We start from the raw sequence: 20,983 nt of genomic DNA, 5'->3' as shown, positions 1-20,983 counted from the left end.
CTTCTAAGTAGCCACCCTTTGCCTTGACAGCTTTGCATACTCTTGGCATTCTCTCAACCGGCTTCACCTGGAATGCTTTTCCAACAGCCTTCAAGGACTTCCCACATATGCTGAGCTCTTGTTGGCTGCTTTTCCTTCACTCTGCGGTCCAATTAATCTCAAACCATCTCAATTGGGTTGAGGTCGGGTGATTGTGGAGGCCAGGCCATCTGATGCAGCACTCCATCACTCTCCTTTTTGGTCACATAGTCCTTACACAGCCTGGAGGTGTGTTGGGTCATTGTCCTGTTGAAAAACAAATGATAGTGGGACTAAGTGCAAACCAGATGGGATGGCGTATCGCTTCAGAATGCTGTGGTAGCCAATGCATGTTAAGTGTGCATTGAATTCTAAATAAATCACAGAGTGTCACCAGCAAAGCACCATGACACCTCCTCTTCCATACTTCATGTTCGGAACCACACATGCGGAGAGCATCCGTTCACCTACTGCGTCTCACAAAGAACCAAATACGGTTATCTTCAGTATACCATCCCTACCTTCTCACAACACAACTGATTGGCTCAAACGCATTAAGAAGGAAAGAAATTCCACAAATGTACTTTTAACAAGGCACACCTGTTAATTAAAATGCATTCCAGGTGACCACATCATGAAGCATGTTGAGAGAATGCCAAAACTGTGCAAAGCTGTCATCAAGGCAAAGGGTGGCTACTTTGAAGAATCTCAGATATAAATTTTATTTTGATTCTGACTTTTACTTTTGATTTTGACCCCCCCTTTGTTCAGGGACACATTATTCCATTTCTGTTAGACACATGTCTGTGGAACTTGTTCAGTTTAAACGCAGTTGACAGTGAGAGGATGTTTATTTTTGGCTGAGTTTACATGTTGAATAGGGTGGGGCTCAAGCTGCATCCTTGTCTCACCCATGGTCCTGTGGAAAGAAAGAATTCTGTGTGGTTCTTTTGAACACCACAGGCCTTTTTCGGTTGGAGGGTTTGTATTTTGTCCTGTAGTTCATCGTTGGTTGAGCCTTCTTGGGTGCGTGACATCACTCCAAGCCCTTACCAAACACAAAACAATGCCTGGCGGAGAATCTCTCTCCCCTCTGAACTAAAACCAGTAGTAACTTCAAAGGCACATCTTATATTCCCGCACCCCAATAACATTGTTGCTGAGGAGGACTTGTTAGCTAGCTACAGGGTTAGAGTCACCTTAGCAGTTGTTTTATCAAACAGCTCAGCTAGCCTCACTAGCTAGCTAATGAGATTAACAAACAGATTAACAAACGGCTCAGCCACAAAGCGGTAGGCCACACAAGCTCACAGAACAGGACCGCCAAGTGCTGAAGCGCAAAGCGTGTAAATATCGTCTGTCCTCAATTGCAACACTTACTATCGAGTTCCAACTGCCTCTGTAAGCAACGTCAGCAAAATAACTGTTTGTCGGGAGCTTCATGAAATGGGTTTTCATGGCCGAGCAACAGCACACAAGCCTAAGATCACCATGCGCAATGCCAAACGTCGGCTGGCTTGGTGTAAAACGCACCGCCCTTGGACTCTGGAGCAGTGGAAGCGTGCTCTCTGGAATGATGAATCACGCTTCACCATCTAGCAGTCCGATGGTGGAATCTGGGTTTGGCGGATAACAGAGGAATGCTACCTGAACAAATGCAGCGCTAAGTGTAAAGTTTGGTGAAGGAATACTGGTCTGGGTCTGTTTTTCCATGGTTTGGGCTAGACAATGACATTCTAGACGATTCTGTTCTTACATAATTTAAAGTGAGTACTATTTACTGTAAACTTTATAAATACTTTATAAATATTGAGTGACCAGTGTAATTTCATGACATTAGCAGACATTCCTGCAGCGGCGTGTATTCATGAAGGCATCTCGTTCTTTCGTTGTCCTCCGGGGGCTAGCTATCGATTTCCTAAAGTAGCCTTTACTGGATATAGGGATTTGGACTTGTGGTTTTACTTAATTCTCTGTACTGGCCGTGATTATAACGGCGATTCCGATCCAACCATTAAATTCATACATTGTGCCCCTGGTCTGAGAGGATGGAAGTTCAACATGTAGCTAGATGTAGAAGGCTCATGTTTACTAGCTGACCTGGCGCATCGTTGTCCATGAAAGAAAGTTTGGCTATTGATCAAGCATTTTAGCCAGGTAGCCTAGGACAACAAAAACTAAAATTCGGTACTGTATGATAGAGTCATAGACCATTTAGGCAACATGAAAAAGGGTGGCATTGACATTTCTCTACAAGTAGGGTGAGTCAACATGCTTTTTTTAACTTGCAAACACACAGACACGCACAGAGAGAGAGAGAGAGAGAGAGAGAGAGAGTAAAATCAGTACCATTAACAGCCACCAGTGCTTAATTTGTAAATCGGGAGGTGCCGGAACAAACAGTGAGCAAGAGAGCGGGGTGACCTGGGGAGTTCTGAGGTACTGGAATGCATACAATAAACCTCCTTTATAATAAAGCATTGCATTCACATCATCGCATTTGCATAGTGGCATAGAGCAGTAGAGTAGAGGCAACATGTACAGTACAAACCCCAACCAGAAGCCATAGATTACAGGCAGCATCTGCACTGAGCTAAAGGCTAGAGCTGTCGCTTTCAAGGAGTGGGACTCTAACCCGGAAGCTTGTAAGAAATTCTGCTATGCCCTCAGACAAACCATCAAACAGGCAAAGCATCAATACAGGACTAAGATCGAGTCGTACTACACCGGCTCTGACGCTCGTCAGATGTGGCAGGGCTTGCAAACCATTACAGACTACAAAGGGATGCACAGCCGAGAGACGCCCAGTGACACGAGCCTACCAGACGAACTAAACTACTTCTATGCTCGCTTTGAGGCAAATAACATATGCATGAGAGCACCAGCTGCACCGGAAGACTGTGTGATCACGCTCTCTGCAGCCGATGTGAGTAAGACCTTTAGACAGGTCAACATTCACAAGGCCGCAGGGTCAGATGGATTACCAGGACGTGTACTGCAAGCATGCGCTGACCAACTAGCAAGTGTCTTCACTGACATTTTCAACCTCTCCCTGTCCGAGTCTGTAATTCCAACATGTTTTAAGCAGACCACCATAGTGCCTTTGCCCAAGAACACTAAGGTAACCCGCCTAAATGACTACCGACCCGTAGCACTCACGTCTGTAACCATGATGTGCTTTGAAAGGCTGGTCATGGCTCACATCAACACCATCATTCCAGAAACCCTAGACCCACTCCAATTTGCATACCGCTCCAACAGATCCACAGATGATGCAATCTCTATTGCACTCCACACTGCCCTTTCCCACCTGGTCAAAGGAACACCTATGTGAGAATGCTGTTCATTGACTACAGCTCAGCGATCAACACCATAGTGCCCTCAAAGCTCATCAATAAGCTAAGGACCCTGGGACTAAACACCTCCCTCTGCAACTGGATCCTGGACTTCCTGACGGCCGCCCCCAGGTGGTAAGGGTAGGTAACAACACATCCACCTCTCTGATCCTCAACACAGGGGCCCCTCAGGGGTGCGTGCTCAGCCCCCTCCTGTACTCTCTGTTCACTCATGACTGCACGGCCAGGCACGACTCCAACACCATCATTAAATTTGCCGATGACACAACAGTGGTAGGCCTGATCACCGACAACAACGAGACAGCCTATAGGGAGGAGGTCAGAGACTGGCCGTGTGGTGCCAGGACAACAATCCCTCCCTCAACGTGATCAAGACAAAGGAGATGATTGTGGACAACAGGAAAAGGAGGAATGAGCTCGCCCCCATTCTCATCGACGGGGCTGCAGTGGAACAGGTTGAGAGCTTGAAGTTCCTTGGTGTCCACATCACCAACAAACTAACATGGTCCACGCACACCAACACAGTCGTGAAGAGGGCACGACAAAACCTATTCCCCCTAGGGAGACTGAAAAGGTTTGGTATGGGTCCTCAGATCCTTAAAAGGTTCTACAGCTGCACCATTGAGAGCATCCTGACTGGGTGCATCACTGCCTGGTATGGCAACTGCTCGGCCTCCGACCGCAAGGCACTACAAAGGGTACTACGAACGGCCCAGTACATCACTGGGGCCAAGCTTCCTAACATCCAGGACCTCTATACCGGGTGGTGTCAGAGGAAGGCCCTAAAAATTGTCAAAGACTAGCCACCCTAGTCATAGACTGTTCTCTCTGCTACCGCACGGCAAGCGGTACCGGAGTGGTAAGTCTAGGTCCAAGTGGCTTCTAAACAGCTTCTACCCCCAAGCCATAAAACTCTTGAACATCTAGTCATATGGCTACCCAGACTAATTGCATTGCTGCCCCCCTCACCACTGCCTGTGCATAGTCACTTTAATAACCCAACCTACATGTTCATACTACCTCAACTAACAGGTGCCCCCGCACATTGACTCTGTACACGCACTCCCCTGTATATATTGTTATTTTTTACTGCTGCTCTTCAATTACTTATTTCTTTTATCTCTTATTCTTATCTGTATTTTTTTTAAACTGAGCTTTTGGTTAGGGGCTTGTAAGTAAGCATTTCATTGTAAGCTCCACACCTGTTGTATTCGGCGCATGCGACTGATAAAATTTGATTTGACTTACAGAAGTTGCACACATTTTTACATTTGTAGTAGCATAATGTCCAGGAAAATGTTGGCCTTTTATAAACACATTTCATGCAATTCTCTGTCATTTTACATGACTGGATACTTTGGCTGAATCTTTGTTCATACCACAAAAATAATCGAAATGGCAGGCTACTTTGACACTGACAAACCGAGATCAATGAAAACGACCTTGTCTTGAATCAATCAATAGCCTCGGCCTAGGTGTGTGAAGACACATATTGAAGGAGATTATAGTCCTAATAATGCTTACCACTTTCACTCACCCAATGATGTGCCAAAAGCCTCTCTCTCTCTTTTGTAAAACAATATAAGGCGTCAAACTGACATCACGTTCATGTCACGTGACACATATACATCATGTAGACGTAGTATTCACGTCGTGTAATGTGGCACTGACTCGTCACGTGTCAGTTTGCTTGTAAGTTTATTATGAACAATCTCACCATGAACGCCTTACAAACATCTACATGTACATGATTTTGTAAAAAAAGACAGTTCATTGCCAGAGTAATCTAATCAATTTCATTTGTCGATTTTGCTAAAATAGGCATATCACTTCAATACAAAAATTATTAGGCTAGTTGATATCGCAACCAGCCACCATTACTGTGTAGATATGCCTATTTCTCACATCAATACAGACACAAGGGCTTCTTTGTTGGAGGTAGCCCTTTTCAGAAATAAGAGATAGTCTAGGTCTCTAGTGGCGCATTCAAAACAACTGGGAACTCGGCAATCTCTGACTTCCAACTTCAGTGCATTCAAGACAACTGGGAACTTGGGGAAAAAACAAGCTCAGACTGGGAAAAATAGTTTTGAACGGGCATTCAACTTGGAATTCCAATTCAGAAACTCTGCCATCTTTCTCTGACCTGAATATCACTGATGTCATGATTTGACCCCGTTTTCTCCCCAAAGTTCCTAGTTTACTGGTTTAACAGACACATTCACTGTCACCATGCAATCCGTAAGCTATACATTTCTGGGAGATGTCTTATGGTTAAAAGCAGGGCTTGAATTGAGGCGGTATGTGAGGATATAGGCCTAAGCCTTGTTATAGAGACAGATAAAAAGCACCCCTTGTTTGCGTAGCCTTAGAAAAAACAACGGTCCAGATTATATAAAGTGATCTAGGCTATAACAATGATTAACTCCACGATTATTTCTGCATAGTTTTCTAGCCTATCAAAGGTCTTGCTCAGTGTCAATTTACTTTCACAGATTTCCACTCACATGGCAATCAGAGCCTGAAATACTGAATTCTGGTGGGTGGAATAGAGAGGAGGTGGGTGCTGTGTGAGTGGGAGGTTCTGCCTGTCACTTGTTCTCAACAGGCAATCAGTCTCGGAAGGGGGACTCAAAGAGTTAGACAGCGAAGTCCAGGCACTGCTTCTCTGAGTGTTTGCAATGCTAGTATTTTGAGTTAATCTGTGTATGTCACATTATGTGCCCAGTATGATAGAGCAAGAACATTTCTTAGCAGATAATGACAACATGACAACAACAGTAGCTGTAGATGATGTAAGGAAAAGTTGGAGGGTGGTTGGTAATGGAGGACATAAGGTGGATCCATTTCTGGGTGTTAGGCAGAACCCCTAGATCCTGGAGAACAGGAGCTGTGTAAAGGGAACAGGGTAGGAGACAGAAAAGTAAACAAGCAAACACACAGGTTATGTAAAAATACAGTTAGTGAATGATTTAATTTAACTCTTTGATTAGACATGCAATAATGTTAATGGCGAACAGAAAAGAAAGGGCACCTGTCTGTAATGTTTTATGTCAGTGAGGTGGATGAGGAAGTGGTCCCTGGAAAAGATGAGAGAGGTGAGTTAGAAAGATGAGAGATGGTGAGTTAGTGATAGAAACTCTGGGGTGGTGTCACAACCACTGGAGTCATACACCTTAACAGTACCTACCTGGCAGCGGAGGTTACTTATTAATGTGACCCAGTACTTAGCCTTGAGATTGACTATTTGGAGCAACTCCCGGGCCAGTGTTGGTACTGCTGACAGCATGGCAATGCCGCCCATCGCGAGGAGGCAAATGCAAATAGTTATCATCTGAGATTTTTATAATCACCTTTGTGGATGGTGACCCCAGCTAGGAGCAACAGAGCAGCAAGGATTTTCAGGTCTCACCTCCTTTCATCCTTCCTCCAAACCAAGTTATTCGCCCGGATGTCGGTCCCCTCCTTGATTCTCCTCCGGTTGCTCTCCTTCTGTTTCTCCTGCACCTTGTCCATACAAAAATAGCAATAGACAAACAACTAGATGTCAATCACACATTTTAAATACTACAGTATATCCAATAATTGTATATGCAATTGCAATGTTTACCTCAGTCAACAGTTGCAGCAGTTGCAGTACATACAGCAGGCAATAGGGTGAGTACTCTGGAAGCTGCTGTTGTGTGCAAAGAGAATGACCTTCAGGTTGTCCTCCCACCATACCTGGAACCCATCAAGGGACTTGCCCATGGTAGTTTTGAAGGTGTGGTTGGTTTGTACATCCAAACCTGGAGGAGGGGGTGGAAAGGGGTATCTATTGACAATGGAAGATACTGAAATGTCTGATTATGTAACATGGAAAAACTAAAACTAACTGTAAAAAAAAACAAAACAAACCATTGGTGACAGAATATAACCTATAACATCCGTACCTTGTTCCAGGGTTCACGACCTCGGTCACTTAAGATGACCTTAGGAGAACCGTGGGTGTTGAAGATGTCCAACATCGCCTTGGAGGTGGCCTCGCCTGTGTTGTCCTTGATGGGTATCACACAAAAGAAAATCTATTTTTGGTTCCAAGCACCCTTTTTAAATGGGTTACAGAAGGGAGTTTAAGCACGTTCTCTTCCTTTACAGACCTTAATGTGTATTGCCTCCATCCACTTGGTAAAATAATCGGTCGCCGTCAGACACCAGCTGTTGCCATTCCTGGATTTCGTGAAGGGTCCAAATGAGGTCCACCTCTAACATATAAAGTGTTAGAGAGAAGATGACTTAATTCTTACCCGTATCTGTGTCATTCAGTATGCAGATATTCATATTTGTAAGGATAATGACACACAACCTATAATATTGAACTCTGCAGTGGTAAAATAAAGCAACCATTACAAAATAACTCATCAGGGCAAAATTTGAACTGTGACACTTACCGATCTTGTGCCATGTTGAAACAACTGATGGGCTTTAACTCTTGCGCCACAGTCTTCACCCTCTCAAACTTCTGTCAGGCTAGACTGGTACTGACCTTTAAGCGCAAGGTGATAAATTGAAACATTGTGTTCTCTCTGATATGACATTCATTGAGATCATAATAATTTCTGATACAATAGAATGTGATCAACAAACAAAAGGTTATTTCACTTGCCCAGCTGTCCACATCCTTGACAATCCCATGCCAAAAGAAGTGTATGTTGATTTCGGCAATCATGCGCTTCACTCCGAAATGGCCAACATGCATCTCGGTCAGCATGGCCTCCTTCTCCTCAGTGAAAATCACCCTCCTGTGTGGCTGGCCATCATTCCCCCATAGGTACATATGATTGCCTAACAAGTTTGAAGACAAGAGTTGCTGAAATACTCATGTAATTTTGCACGACTGTCTTTCTCTGTCTTTTCTCTCTATGTCCAAATACCTCCTTTTGTTCGCGCGTTCAGATCACTATCCAAAGGCAAAATGCGCGAGCGCAAAACCAGAGACGAAAAGTCCAAATGTTCCATTACCGTTTGTAGAAACATGTCAAACGATGTTTACAATCAATCCTTAGGGTCTTTTTAACATGAATATTCAATAATATTCCAACCAGACAATAGCGTATTCATTACACAGGAAAAAGAAGGAATGGCACGCCTGCGTGCCTGCACAGTAATCAACTCCTTGGTCTCAGGCAGTCCACTGGTTGAGACAGCTCTTATTCTCTCCCCAGTAACAGTGGAAGCATGAAACAAGGTTCTAAAGACTGTTGACAACTAGTGGAAGCCTTAGGAAGTGCAAAATGACCCCACAGACACTTTGGCTAGGGAATCGCTTGAAAAACTACAAGCCTCAGATTTCACTCTTCCTGGTTGGATTCTTCTCAGGTTTTTGCCTGCCATATGAGCTATGTTATACTCAGATATCATTCAAACAGTTTTAGAAACTTCAGAGTGTTTTCTATCCAAATCTACATATATAATATGCATATTCTAGTTCCTGGGCCAGAGTAGTAGGCCGTTTAATTTGGGTACGTTTTTCGCCCGGCCGTGAAAATACTGCCCCTTACCCAAGAGCGGTTAAACAGGAAACCACATTACGTGATCTATTGTACGCATGCATCTTCTCAGGCTGATCATGCAAAGGGAATCTTCTAAACCTGTTGGGGATAGGGAGCAGTATTTGCACGGCCGGATAAAAAACGTACCCGATTTAATCTGGTTACTACTCCTGCCCAGTAACTAGAATATGCATATAATTGTTTGATTTGGATAGAAAACACCCCAACGTTTCTAAAACTGTTTGAATGGTGTCTGTGAGTATAACAGAATGGTGTCTGTGAGTATAACAGAACTCATTTGGCAGGCCAAAACCTGAGAAGATTCCAAACAGGAAGCGCTCTCTCTGACCATTTCATGGCCTTCTTCAAACAGTTTTAGAAACTTCAGAGTGTTTTCTATCCAAATCTACTAATAATATGCATATCCTACCTTCTGAGCCTGAGTAGCAGGCAGTTTACTGTGGGCACGCCTTTCATCTGGACGTCAAAATACTGCCCCCTATCCTAGAGAAGATAACCTGATAATGACTTGATATTTGAGTGCATTCACAACAAGCCACCTGCAGACAACTTACAAAATGCAATAGCGCATCTGATGAAAATAGTTATTTGAGGCATGGCCTACTATTTCTAACTGGAAAAAATTATTCCTATGTCTTTTGTGAGTAAAATCCTTTTTCCAAAATTGATTTAGGTACATTTTTGTGAAGAGGTATGAGGGTTGTGATATGAGTCACTTAATAGTAAAATCATTTAAGGGATCAATACATTTCATTGCTTCCCCAGTATCTGCATGAACCATCAGGCCAAGTGTTTTTGGTTGACCCTGCTGGACAGAAAGAGAAGGAGGAATCGGGAACACGCTGCATTCACATTCAGGTCTTAGTTATTCTATTGTACTGGATCTAATGCATATTAGCATTTTACATACATTCATAAGTGTAATAATTTTTTATGACATACTCTGAAAAACTCTCTTGGCTGCTGGCTCTGTCACTTTCAGACATGCGCAGAGCAGACTGGAAGGGGAAGAGTAGCTCTTGACTTGAACCACAGAGGTTGTTCTCTGTGAAGAGAGAGTAATCCAAAAGGCACAGACACACCCCTTGACTTTCAATTGGCACCGTTGAAATGTATGTATTCTCTCCTGATTGGCTCTGTGGTGCACAGTCTGGCAGTCTGACTAAAGTGCCAGAGGTATGAGGAGAGACATCCTTCTTTGTATTTATGGGCTCAAATATTTCCTAACACTTTGGATTCTATGCTTGGACAGTTAGACAGTTACAATGCATCAATGCAAAACATTTTTTTACTAATTACAGTCCATGAGTAACCTCAACCTTGTGGGTCTGTGGGTGTTTGGGCCAATAAAGTGCCAACTCAATTCTACCACTGACTAGTCTCTCATGCCCCTATGAACTGGGACACAGGGCAATAGTTTTCAATCTAAACCAGCCCTTTTTTACTGGAGTACACTAACCCCTAATTGGGGCTATTTTCTTGACACACAGTAGCAGTTTACCAGATAAGAAGTCAAGAAGATTAAAAAGTAGATTGTTGTAAGGTTGTATTACGTCCTCTGCTGGCCCCATTGTCATATCCATTCTGGATTCTGAGTGGTAAAATCATAGCTGGAAAATGCCTCTATGTATGTGTAAACATTTTCCGCCAAGACAGAACTTCCAAAGGGGATGGAGTTGCAAACTACTGCAGAGACAGCCTGCAGAGTTCTGTCATGCTGTCCAGGTCTGTGCCCAAACAGTTCGAGCTTCTACTTTTAAAAATCCACCTTTCCAGAAACAAATCTCTCACTGTTGCCGCTTGTTACAGACCCCCCTCAGCCCCCAGCTGCGCCCTGGACACCATATGTGAATTAATTGCCCCCCATCTATCTTCAGAGTTTGTACTGTTAGGTGACCTAAACTGGGATATGCTTAACACCCCAGCCATCCTACAATCTAAGCTAGATGCCCTCAATCTCACCCAAATGATCATGGAACCTACCAGGTACAACCCCAAATCTGTAAACTCGGGCACCCTCATAGATATCATCCTGACCAACCTGTCCTCTAAATACACCACTGCTGTCTTCAACCAGGATCTCAGCGATCACTGCCTCATTGCCTGCGTCAGTAATGTTCCGCGGTCAAACGACCACCCCTCATCACAGTCAAACGCTCCCTAAAACACTTCTGCGAGCAGGCCTTTCTAATCGACCTGGCCGGGTATCCTGGAAGGATATTGACCCTATTCCGTCAGTAGAGGATGCCTGGTTGCTCTTTAAAAGTGCTTTCCTCACCATCTTAAATAAGCATACCCCATTCAAAAAATGTAGAACCAGGAACAGATATAGCCCTTGGTTCACTCCAGACCTGACTGCCCTTGACCAGCACAAAAACATCCTGTGGCGTACTGCATTAGCATCGAATAGCCCCCGTTATATGCAAATTTTCAGGGAAGTTAGGAACCAATATACACAGGCAGTTAGGAAAGCAAAGGCTAGCTTTTTCAAACAGAAATTTACATCCTGTAGCACAAACTCCAGAAAGTTCTGGGACACTGTAAAATCCATGGAGAATAAGAGCACCTCCTCCCAGCTGCCCACTGCACTGAGACTAGGAAACACTGTCACCACTGATAAATCCACGATTATCGAGGATTTCAATAAGCATTTTTCTACGGCTGGCCTTGCTTTCCACCTGGCTACCCCTACCCCGGTCAAAAGCTCTGCACCCCCCACAGCAACTTGCCCAAGCCTCCACCATTTCTCCTTCACCCAAATCCAGATAGCTGATATTCTGAAAGAGCTGCAAAATCTGGACCCCTACAAATCAGCTGGGCTAGACAATCTGGACCCTCTCTTTCTAAAATTATCTGCCGCAATTGTTGCAACCCCTATTACTAGCCTGTTCAACCACTCTTTCGTATCGTCTGAGATCCCCAAAGATTGGAAAGCTGCCGCGGTCATCCCTCTCTTCAAAGGGGGAGAAACTCTAGGCCCAAACTGTTACAGACCTATATCTATCATACCCTGCCTTTCTAAGGTCTTCGAAAGCCAAGTTAACAAACAGATCACCGATCATTTCGAACCCCACCGTGCCTTCTCCGCTATGCAATCTGGATCCGAGCTGGTCATGGGTGCACCTCAGCCACAATCAAAGTCCAAAACAATATCATAATCGCCATCGACAAAATGACTGCCTTACCTGGTTCACCAACTACTTCTCAGATAGAGTTCAGTGTGTCAAATTGGAGGACCTGTTGTCCGGACCTCTGGCAGTCTCTATGGGGGTGCCACAGGGTTCAATTCTTGGTCCGCCTCTTTTCTCTGTATACATCAATAATGTCGCTCTTGCGGCTAGTGATTCTCTGATCCACCTCTATGCAGATGACACCATTCTGTATACTTCTGGCCCTTCTTTGGACACTGTGTTAACTAACCTCTAAACGAGCTTCAATGCCATACAACTCTAACTCCAACTGCTCTTAAATGCAAGTAAAACTAAATGACCGCGGCCCGCACCTGCCTGCATGACTAGCATCACTACTCTGGACGGTTCTGACTTAGAATATGTGGACAACTACAAATACCTAGGTGTCTGGTTAGACTGTAAACTCTCCTTCCAGACTCATATTAAGCATCTCCAATCCAAAATTAAATCTAGAATTGGCTACCAATTTCACAACAAAGCATCCTTCACTCATGCTGCCTTTCATATCCTCGTAAAACTGGCTATCCTACCGATCCTTGACTTCGGCGATGTCATTTACAAAATAGCCTCCAACACTTTACTCGGCAAATTGGATGCAGTCTATCACAGTGCCATCCGTTTTGTCACCAAAGCCCCATATACTACCCACCACTGCAACCTGTATGCTCTCGTTGGCTGGCCCTCGCTTCATATTCGTCGCCAAACCCACTGGCTCCAGGTCATCTATAAGTCCTTGCTAGGTAAAGCCCAACCTTATCTCAGCTCACTGGTCACCATAGCAGCACCCACCCGTAGCACGCGCTCCAGCAGGTATATTTCACTGGTCATCCCCAAAGCCAATTCCTCCTTTGGCCACCTTTCCTTCCAGTTCTCTGCTGCCAATGACTGAACGAATTGCAAAAATCACTGAAGCTGGAGACTCATATCTCCCTCACTGTCTTTAAGCATCAGCTATCAGAGCATCTTACAGATCATTGCAACTGTACATAGCCCATCTGCAAATAGCCCATCCAACTACCTCATCCCCATATTGTTATTTATTTTATTTATATTTTTTTTGCTCCTTTGCACCCCAGTATCTCTACTTGCACATTCTTCTTCTGCACATCTATCACTCCAGTGTTTATTTGCGAAATTGTAATTATTTCGCCACTACGGCCTATTTATTGCCGTACCTCCCTAATCTTACTTCATTTGCACACACTGTATATATACTTTTCTATTGTGTTATTGACTGTACGTTTGTTTATTCCATGTGTAACTCTGTTATTGTTTGTGTCACACTGCTTTGCTTTATCTTGGCCAGGTCGCAGTTGTAAATGAGAACTTGTTCTCAACTGGCTTGCCTGGTTGAATAAAGGTCAAATAAAAAAAATACTGTATGTACGAATGTCTAATGTCCGTCCGACATGTAGTGTTGATACATGGAATATTCCGAACTGCATATATCATAAATTTCTATTGCAAATAGAAGTATTATGTTTAACAACTGACATTTTCAGATATTATTTTGACAAACACACTGGTGCTTACAATTCATTCTCTTTTGTCATAGATTTGGTGGGCACTGTCGTCTGTGATCTTTGTGATATGACTTTCCTTAAGCACGTACTGATGAAACTGTCACTTAATATTTTTTTCTTAAAGTCTACAAACGCTCTACATTCATTCACTCTGTGATAGGGTTGGATTCTATATGCTACTTTTATTATTGTCCTGTAAATGGTTCAGTGCCTATAATTTAGGCTGTGTGTAGAATGGGGCATAAATGAAATTACCTCTACTACTGAATTACTGCTAGATTATAGTGATAAGGAAAACAGCATACACATTTGCCTTGTGTATTCATTTGCCTATAACTAATCAGAATTCCATTATGTTTATATAAAAAAAGAGAATACTTCAAAATGAGAAGATCCTGCCATGGAAAAGACGAGTGGGTGGACATAAAGTGGAAAGGAGGGGAAATAACTCACATCATGAAGCAGGACACCTTCAGCTGCGGGGTCTTTGTAATGCAGGTTTGATAGTTATATTTTCAATATTGAATGGTTAGCTGTTATGTGACAATTAGGTCAAAACTCAATTTAATTTTTTGGTGAAGATGGCCAAGGAAGTTGCACAGGACTTCCCCAACATCCCCTCCCAAATTGATATGGAACCTTCAAAAACACATGGAGCAACTGCGAAAAGAAATGACTGAGGATATACTAAAAATGTCTGGTATGTAATGACATTTAATTCAAAGTAAATGTAAATTCTTTATTTTTATGTAGTTGTGTGGGACAGCCATATGTTCAGTTCATGCCTATGATTTCAGATTTCAACAAAGCCAACAACTGCTTCATGTGTGCCACTGATAAAGAACCTGGATGTGGCCCAAAGACTGACTGGGTTACTAACTTTATTTAACATGTTTATAGTCTTTTGACAACAGTGACGGCATGTAAGACAATTTATGATATAACACAATGGATGGCTAATTCGTCATTCGTCATACTGCATTGATATTTGATATTATTTATAACGTGTTACGCTTTGTTTAATTTTAGATTGAATGTTTTGCATGCCAACGGTGGTTCCATGTGCTGTAACTAGGAATGAAGACAAAATAGTTCAACAGAGTAAAGAACACAAACTGGAAGTGCAGTCTTTGTTGTTGAAAATGTATGCTATACCCCATCCATACTAAAGAGGCTCTGAAATGTACATCAACCAGGGATAAAGAGAACGTTAACACTGTGAAATGTTTCATACTTATTTGAAGTTAAGTGTCTGTTGACATGTTGGAAAAGATTAAAGGTCTACAATTTCTGTTTAATTTGTCAATATAACATTTTTATTCATTGATTTACTGGCCACCATTACTGTGGTTACATGTTCAGTATATGTATTGACCAGCAAACCCACTGCAGCCTACCTCACTAGCTCACTCTCCATCCCTGCTTTGGACAATTAATAGCATGACTCTCGTACTTTGCCCTTTTCCTTTATGGTTGATATTAGCTACGGAAGGAGATATTATCTGTCTCTCTCCTATTGTGTACCGCTGTTAAATACTGTGGAAAAATAAAAAACAGGGAAAATAAGAACTTAGAACTACCAATTATTATAGATAAATATTAAAGAAAAGGGTAAACACAACACTGGACAAACTAAAGGGTGTGCAATATATACTGCTCAAAAAAATAAAGGGAACACTTAAACAACACAATGTAACTCCAAGTCAATCACACTTCTGTGAAATCAAACTGTCCACTTGGGAAGCAACACTGATTGACAATAAATTTCACATGCTGTTGTGCAAATGGAATAGACAACAGGTGGAAATTATAGGCAATTAGCAAGACACCCCCAATAAAGGAGTGGTTCTGCAGGTGGTAACCACAGACCACTTCTCAGTTCCTATGCTTCCTGGCTGATGTTTTGGTCACTTTTGAATGCTGGCGGTGCTTTCACTCTAGTGGTAGCATGAGACGGAGTCTACAACCCACACAAGTGGCTCAGGTAGTGCAGCTCATCCAGGATGGCACATCAATGCGAGCTGTGGCAAGAAGGTTTGCTGTGTCTGTCAGCGAAGTGTCCAGAGCATGGAGGCGCTACCAGGAGACAGGCCAGTACATCAGGAGACGTGGAGGAGGCCGTAGGAGGGCAACAACCCAGCAGCAGGACCGCTACCTCCGCCTTTGTGCAAGGAGGAGCAGGAGGAGCACTGCCAGAGCCCTGCAAAATGACCTCCAGCAGGCCACAAATGTGCATGTGTCTGCTAAAACGGTCAGAAACAGATTCCATGAGGGTGGTATGAGGGCCCGACGTCCACAGGTGGGGGTTGTGCTTACAGCCCAACACCGTGCAGGACGTTTGGCATTTGCCAGAGAACACCAAGATTGGCAAATTCGCCACTGGCGCCCTGTGCTCTTCACAGATGAAAGCAGGTTCACACTGAGCACATGTGACAGACGTGACAGTCTGGAGACGCCGTGGAGAACGTTCTGCTGCCTGCAACATCCTCCAGCGTGACCGGTTTGGCAGTGGGTCAGTCATGGTGTGGGGTGGCATTTCTTTGGGGGGCCGCACAGCCCTCCATGTGCTCGCCAGAGGTAGCCTGACTGCCATTAGGTACCGAGATGAGATCCTCAGACCCTTTGTGAGACCATATGCTGGTGCGGTTGGCCCTGGGTTCCTCCTAATGCAAGACAATGCTAGACCTCATGTGGCTGGAGTGTGTCAGCAGTTCCTGCAAGAGGAAGGCATTGATGCTATGGACTGGCCCGCCCATTCCCCAGACCTGAATCCAATTGAGCACATCTGGGACATCATGTCTCGCTCCATCCACCAACGCCACGTTGCACCACAAACTGTCCAGGAGTTGGCGGATGCTTTAGTCCAGGTCTGGGAGGAGATCCCTCAGGAAACCATCCGCCACCTCATCAGGAGCATGCCCAGGCGTTGTATGGAGGTCATACAGGCACGTGGAGGCCACACACACTACTGAGCCTCATTTTGACTTGTTTTAAGGACATTACATGAAAGTTGGATCAGCCTGTAGTGTGGTTTTCCACTTTAATTTTGAGTGTGACTCCAAATCCAGACCTCCATGGGTTGATAAATTGGATTTCCATTGATTATTTTTGTGTGATTTTGTTGTCAGCACATTCAACTATGTAAAGAAAAAAGTATTTAATAAGATTATTTCATTCATTCAGATCTAGGATGTGTTATTTTAGTGTTCCCTTTATTTTTTTGAGCAGTGTATAAGGGTAGTCAGTGAACATTCTGAACCTTGTTTGAAGTAATTAGGTCACATGACCAAGGAGCGATTGATATTTAAATGTAGAAAAATTCATGTAAAATCATGTGAGATGAAAATGGACAAACTACATGATGTGCAATACATACGTTCTGAAACTTGTTTAAAGTCAGTAGGTCACATGATCAAGGAGCCATTCAAATTTTACATTTTGAAAAATTCATGTAACAACGTGTGAGATGAAAATTGACAAATTAAAGGGTGTGCAATGTGTAGGCCCACTGAGTGGACATTCTGAACCTTGTTTGAAGTCACTATGTCACATGACCAAGGAGCTATTGAAATTCTGAAAAATGTATGTAAAAACGTGTGAGATGAAAATGGACAAACTAAAGGGTGTGCAATATAGAAGGGTAGTCAGTGGACATTTTGAACCTTGTTTGAAGTCACTAGGTCACATGACCAATGAGCTATTGAAATTCAAATATGTAACTAAATAATTTAAAATAGTGCGAGATGTAAATCGACAAAAAAAAGTGTGTGCAATGTGTGTCTATGTCATCGGGTTAGCTATAACCAGTTTTTTAAGTTTTAGGAGTAATGGTTAATGAGCTATTGAAATGTGAAAAATTCGATTTGTCACTATGTTGACGGTCCCTAACTGCTGTTGGTGGACTTAAGGAAAACTACAGGCGAATATCCGTTGAATATCCAACTTGAAACTGTCTTTACCTCGGTCATAAGTTTGTTTGTCTTGAACTATGCCTCCGTCCAAATTGCACATGCTCCAGGCACTTCGTCGATAGTTGCACCCCCTCACGCCGAGCCTGACTCGCTGGTAGGCCTAGTAGCTAGTGGAGGTACCGGTGGTGATGCTGAACTGGCTGGATAAGCAGCGCTGCTAGCTAAGGGGGACATCGCCATCAGGAGCAGTTTTCTTCTCACTCCTCTCAACCTGCACTGACAGTTCTCTGGCTCGTTTCGGGTTCGATTCACCATATTTTAATACAAATGTGTCTTTTAAAGTGCATGAATTTGTGTCTAAAGTAATGAGCACTACATCATTCATATCATATTGAAATATGAAGTAATATACATACACTACAAACCTGTGATCATACATAAGTCACCAACTAGCATGGTAAAGTAAAACATGTCTAAAAAATAATCATGACACAAATACACAATCTAGTGGGCTAAATGTGGGACATTCAGAATCAGTGAGGGTCAGCGGTTCCAATCAACACCACAGCCTGTGTTTGTCTGGTCAGCAGAGCTAGTCCTCTTATGAGAGTCTTACTTTCAATACTATAAATGATGCATATTCATTCTCAATTTACACAGCATGTTTCACATTGTGGACTTTATATCCGTGGAGAAGAAGGAGACCGAAGTTGTGCCTTCATCATGGGTCCAGGATGGCATGAGCTACTGGCCCCCTTATACATCCACAGGACGCTGCACAAGGGCAGTGAAACGTCAAGAAGCACCTGACGAAACATGGGATTTGTTTGATGTGAACATCAGGTTCGCTAGAGGTGAGATAATGTTGTATTTGCAGTCAACTATTTATAACTGACATCAACCTCCTGAGACAACAATATGTATCTGCAATCCAAACACAATACATTTATATTCCCTTACAGACACATGAAGATGTTCGCCATAAGCTTCCTTTTACTGGCTGTGGTCCAATCTGATCTTCAGACTGAGGAGGAGGATGACCGCTATGCATATATGAAGAGAAAAGGAAGGTATAACAACTATAACAAATATGATTTCAAAAATATATTTCTCAGTCGATGGCCTAAATATCCAACATATGTTAACTTCACTGGTCATTCTTATGAGTTCAATAAGCTTATATTTTTAACATCAGGGGCACAAATAAGCAAATATTCAGTGCCACTGAAAGTGAGGATGAGGAGCCAATGGAAAAGTTTTCACGCAAGGGCCAGTCCAACACCTCTAAGGGTTTGCCACCTGCACCAGTTATCAGACCTCCAGAGCACAGAAGAGAGATACCTGAAAATTCTGATAGGCCAACAAGGCTTGAGCAAAACATTCAACGGCAGCAACAGCCAGTGTGTGATCATAAGTGTTACATGTAAGGTACATATTGTGGCCACCACCAACATCAAAGTTGCCCACCCCTGATCTAATGTGATTGAGTTGATTATGTTGTTTATATTTATCTTTATTATCCTTTATAACTTCAACTACTGAAAGAATGTGAGGGATAAAACAACTGTGTTCTGTTTTGTATTTGTGCAGCAATTCTCCGTGAGATCTTAACCTCCATAGAAATGATTAAGCAAAAGCAAAAGCTGATTTTGCCGCAGCTGCAAAAGCTCCAGGTGAACAGATCAACCCTGGATGAGGTTCCAGATTTGACAGACCTTTGACTTCCAATGTCCTTGCTGGAGAGTGGAGGGCCAACATTCGGAGGGCCAACATTCGGATCAAGACTTAAAAAAGAACCTGGTATGACAAGATATCATTATATCATTACATGTATTGCTGAAAAGTAATCAACCAAGCCACGATCTGACCCAGAGTACCATTCCAGCTTTCTTCAAATTAGTATTATATTCATTATATATGCGTTTTTGTTTTTCAGACCATGTATTTGAGACTGTCTGGAGGAATGACCACCAAGGGGAATGTGTGGAGAATCCTTTCAAAACTCCTTACAAATGTCCTGGCCATGAAAATGAATTGGAGAGGGGCCAATGGGAAACAGGCTTTTGAACCTCTTGCCTTAAAAAGTGTTGTTATCGGTAAGTTTTCTTTCAAGGCCACTTCATGGGGCAGAGAGGCATGAAGTGATTAATTAAATAAAACAGGCCAGCGTGTCAGTTGATTGTCAGCTGGGAAGTTCATTATTACAACACAGTTTAAGGCAGGAAGAATATAATGAACTGGAAATATTTTACAAAAAGCCATTGATAAAACAATTTTGTAGGGATAGGGGAGTTGCATAAACTATGAGTCATTTCTGGAAGTATTTCAATAGTGTTCTATTTTCTCTCTTCCTGATATTTTCAAAGGTCCTGTGCGGCGCAGCCATTCTGAAGTTCCTGATGTGGAGATAGAAAAATACGTAAAACGATGGATGCAGCTAGCCCCCGACAGAGATGGAGGGAGAAAAAGGAGACCAGACCAGACCTTGGAGGAGTGATGGAGAAAACCGAATGCCTAGCAGAGCTTAAATAGAAAGAAAGCTTAAATATACAAAATAAAACTACTTTTCATTGTTCCTGTGATCAAAAAAATTTTTAACATTGAAATTTAATTCTTTAAAGGTCTTTCCTGTTTAAGTAGTATTTTAGTATTTTGATACTTTGTTGAAGGCAATTGATCAGCATTAAAAACTTTGTGATGGGTATAATTTATATGTATAAAATGTACAATAGTTATATTTAAGATGACTAAATCTGGTAATTTTGTATACATTTATTTTAAATTTGCATGGTAAAATGCCGGCAAAGTCGGCTGAATAGACGGAATAGACGGAAACGGCCCGATGTACTTGAGCCGATTCTGGGCAGTCATTCATTTTGATTCCGGGCCGATTCTGGTACCCGATTCCGGGCCGATTCAATCAGTTCCGGGCCCCCGGAAGAGGGCCGCTTCTAGGCCGATTCATCATTGCTAGCTGGATAGGAACCTCTTCACTAGCTGACCACCACTGCCAATACCTGCTTAAAGATCAGTTACTTACCTCGCCGGCCCGCGTGTGGGATACCATATTCACCATATGAATGGCGTGATTGGTAAGATTTTTCCACCTTTTAAGGGGGTGATTGGTGGCTAATCGGGTGCCTATATGTACAAATAAGAGATCAAGTCTGAAATCAACCAATCGTCAGTCAATTGTGTCAGTGCAGTACATGTTGAGTGCCCTTCTCTAAAGGTCTGTTGTCTATTTGTTTATTGATAAATAGCATTGTATTTGAATGACTTTGGCATCACTAGCGGTTCTGGGGGGGGGGGGGGCAGTGCCCCTGTGACAACAATTTTGGACTCCCTTGTGGCCCCCCTAAATGTGGAGTAGGAAATCACTTTTAGATAACTCATTTTTGCTATCGTTCTTTTTTACATCAGTTATTAGAC

General features: G+C 42.9%; 1 protein-coding gene and 1 long non-coding RNA gene across 2 annotated transcripts; both read left to right on the top strand.

The window, feature by feature from the left end:
* Nucleotides 1–13,595: 13,595 nt before the first annotated feature.
* On the top strand, nucleotides 13,596–14,380 carry LOC115148217 (uncharacterized). The gene is made up of 2 exons (XR_003866598.1): nucleotides 13,596–14,138; nucleotides 14,222–14,380. It is a non-coding gene; the product is annotated as an uncharacterized LOC115148217 (long non-coding RNA).
* Nucleotides 14,381–17,624: 3,244 nt separating this feature from the next.
* On the top strand, nucleotides 17,625–20,048 carry LOC115149627 (uncharacterized). Its single transcript, XM_029692577.1, has 5 exons — nucleotides 17,625–17,852; nucleotides 18,212–18,405; nucleotides 19,142–19,224; nucleotides 19,452–19,647; nucleotides 19,918–20,048. The coding sequence occupies exons 2-5, from the start codon at nucleotides 18,213–18,215 to the stop codon at nucleotides 20,046–20,048; spliced, it is 603 nt and encodes a 200-aa protein (XP_029548437.1). The 5' UTR covers nucleotides 17,625–17,852; nucleotide 18,212.
* Nucleotides 20,049–20,983: the final 935 nt, after the last annotated feature.

Source organism: Salmo trutta, chromosome 15, assembly GCF_901001165.1.
Source record: "Salmo trutta chromosome 15, fSalTru1.1, whole genome shotgun sequence".
Classification (NCBI taxonomy): domain Eukaryota; kingdom Metazoa; phylum Chordata; class Actinopteri; order Salmoniformes; family Salmonidae; genus Salmo; species Salmo trutta.
Note: the sequence above shows the minus strand (reverse complement) of the source record. Positions and strands in the feature narration are given on the sequence as shown.

Bases quoted from the DNA above. Each gene is read 5' to 3' on its own strand.
- LOC115149627 (XM_029692577.1), top strand. From the start codon at position 18,213: ATGTTTCACATTGTGGACTTTATATCCGTGGAGAAGAAGGAGACCGAA. The intron at 19,225-19,451 runs GTGAACAGATCA...TCTTCAAATTAG, and splicing joins CGCAGCTGCAAAAGCTCCAG to TATTATATTCATTATATATG. The intron at 19,648-19,917 runs GTAAGTTTTCTT...ATATTTTCAAAG, and splicing joins CTTAAAAAGTGTTGTTATCG to GTCCTGTGCGGCGCAGCCAT.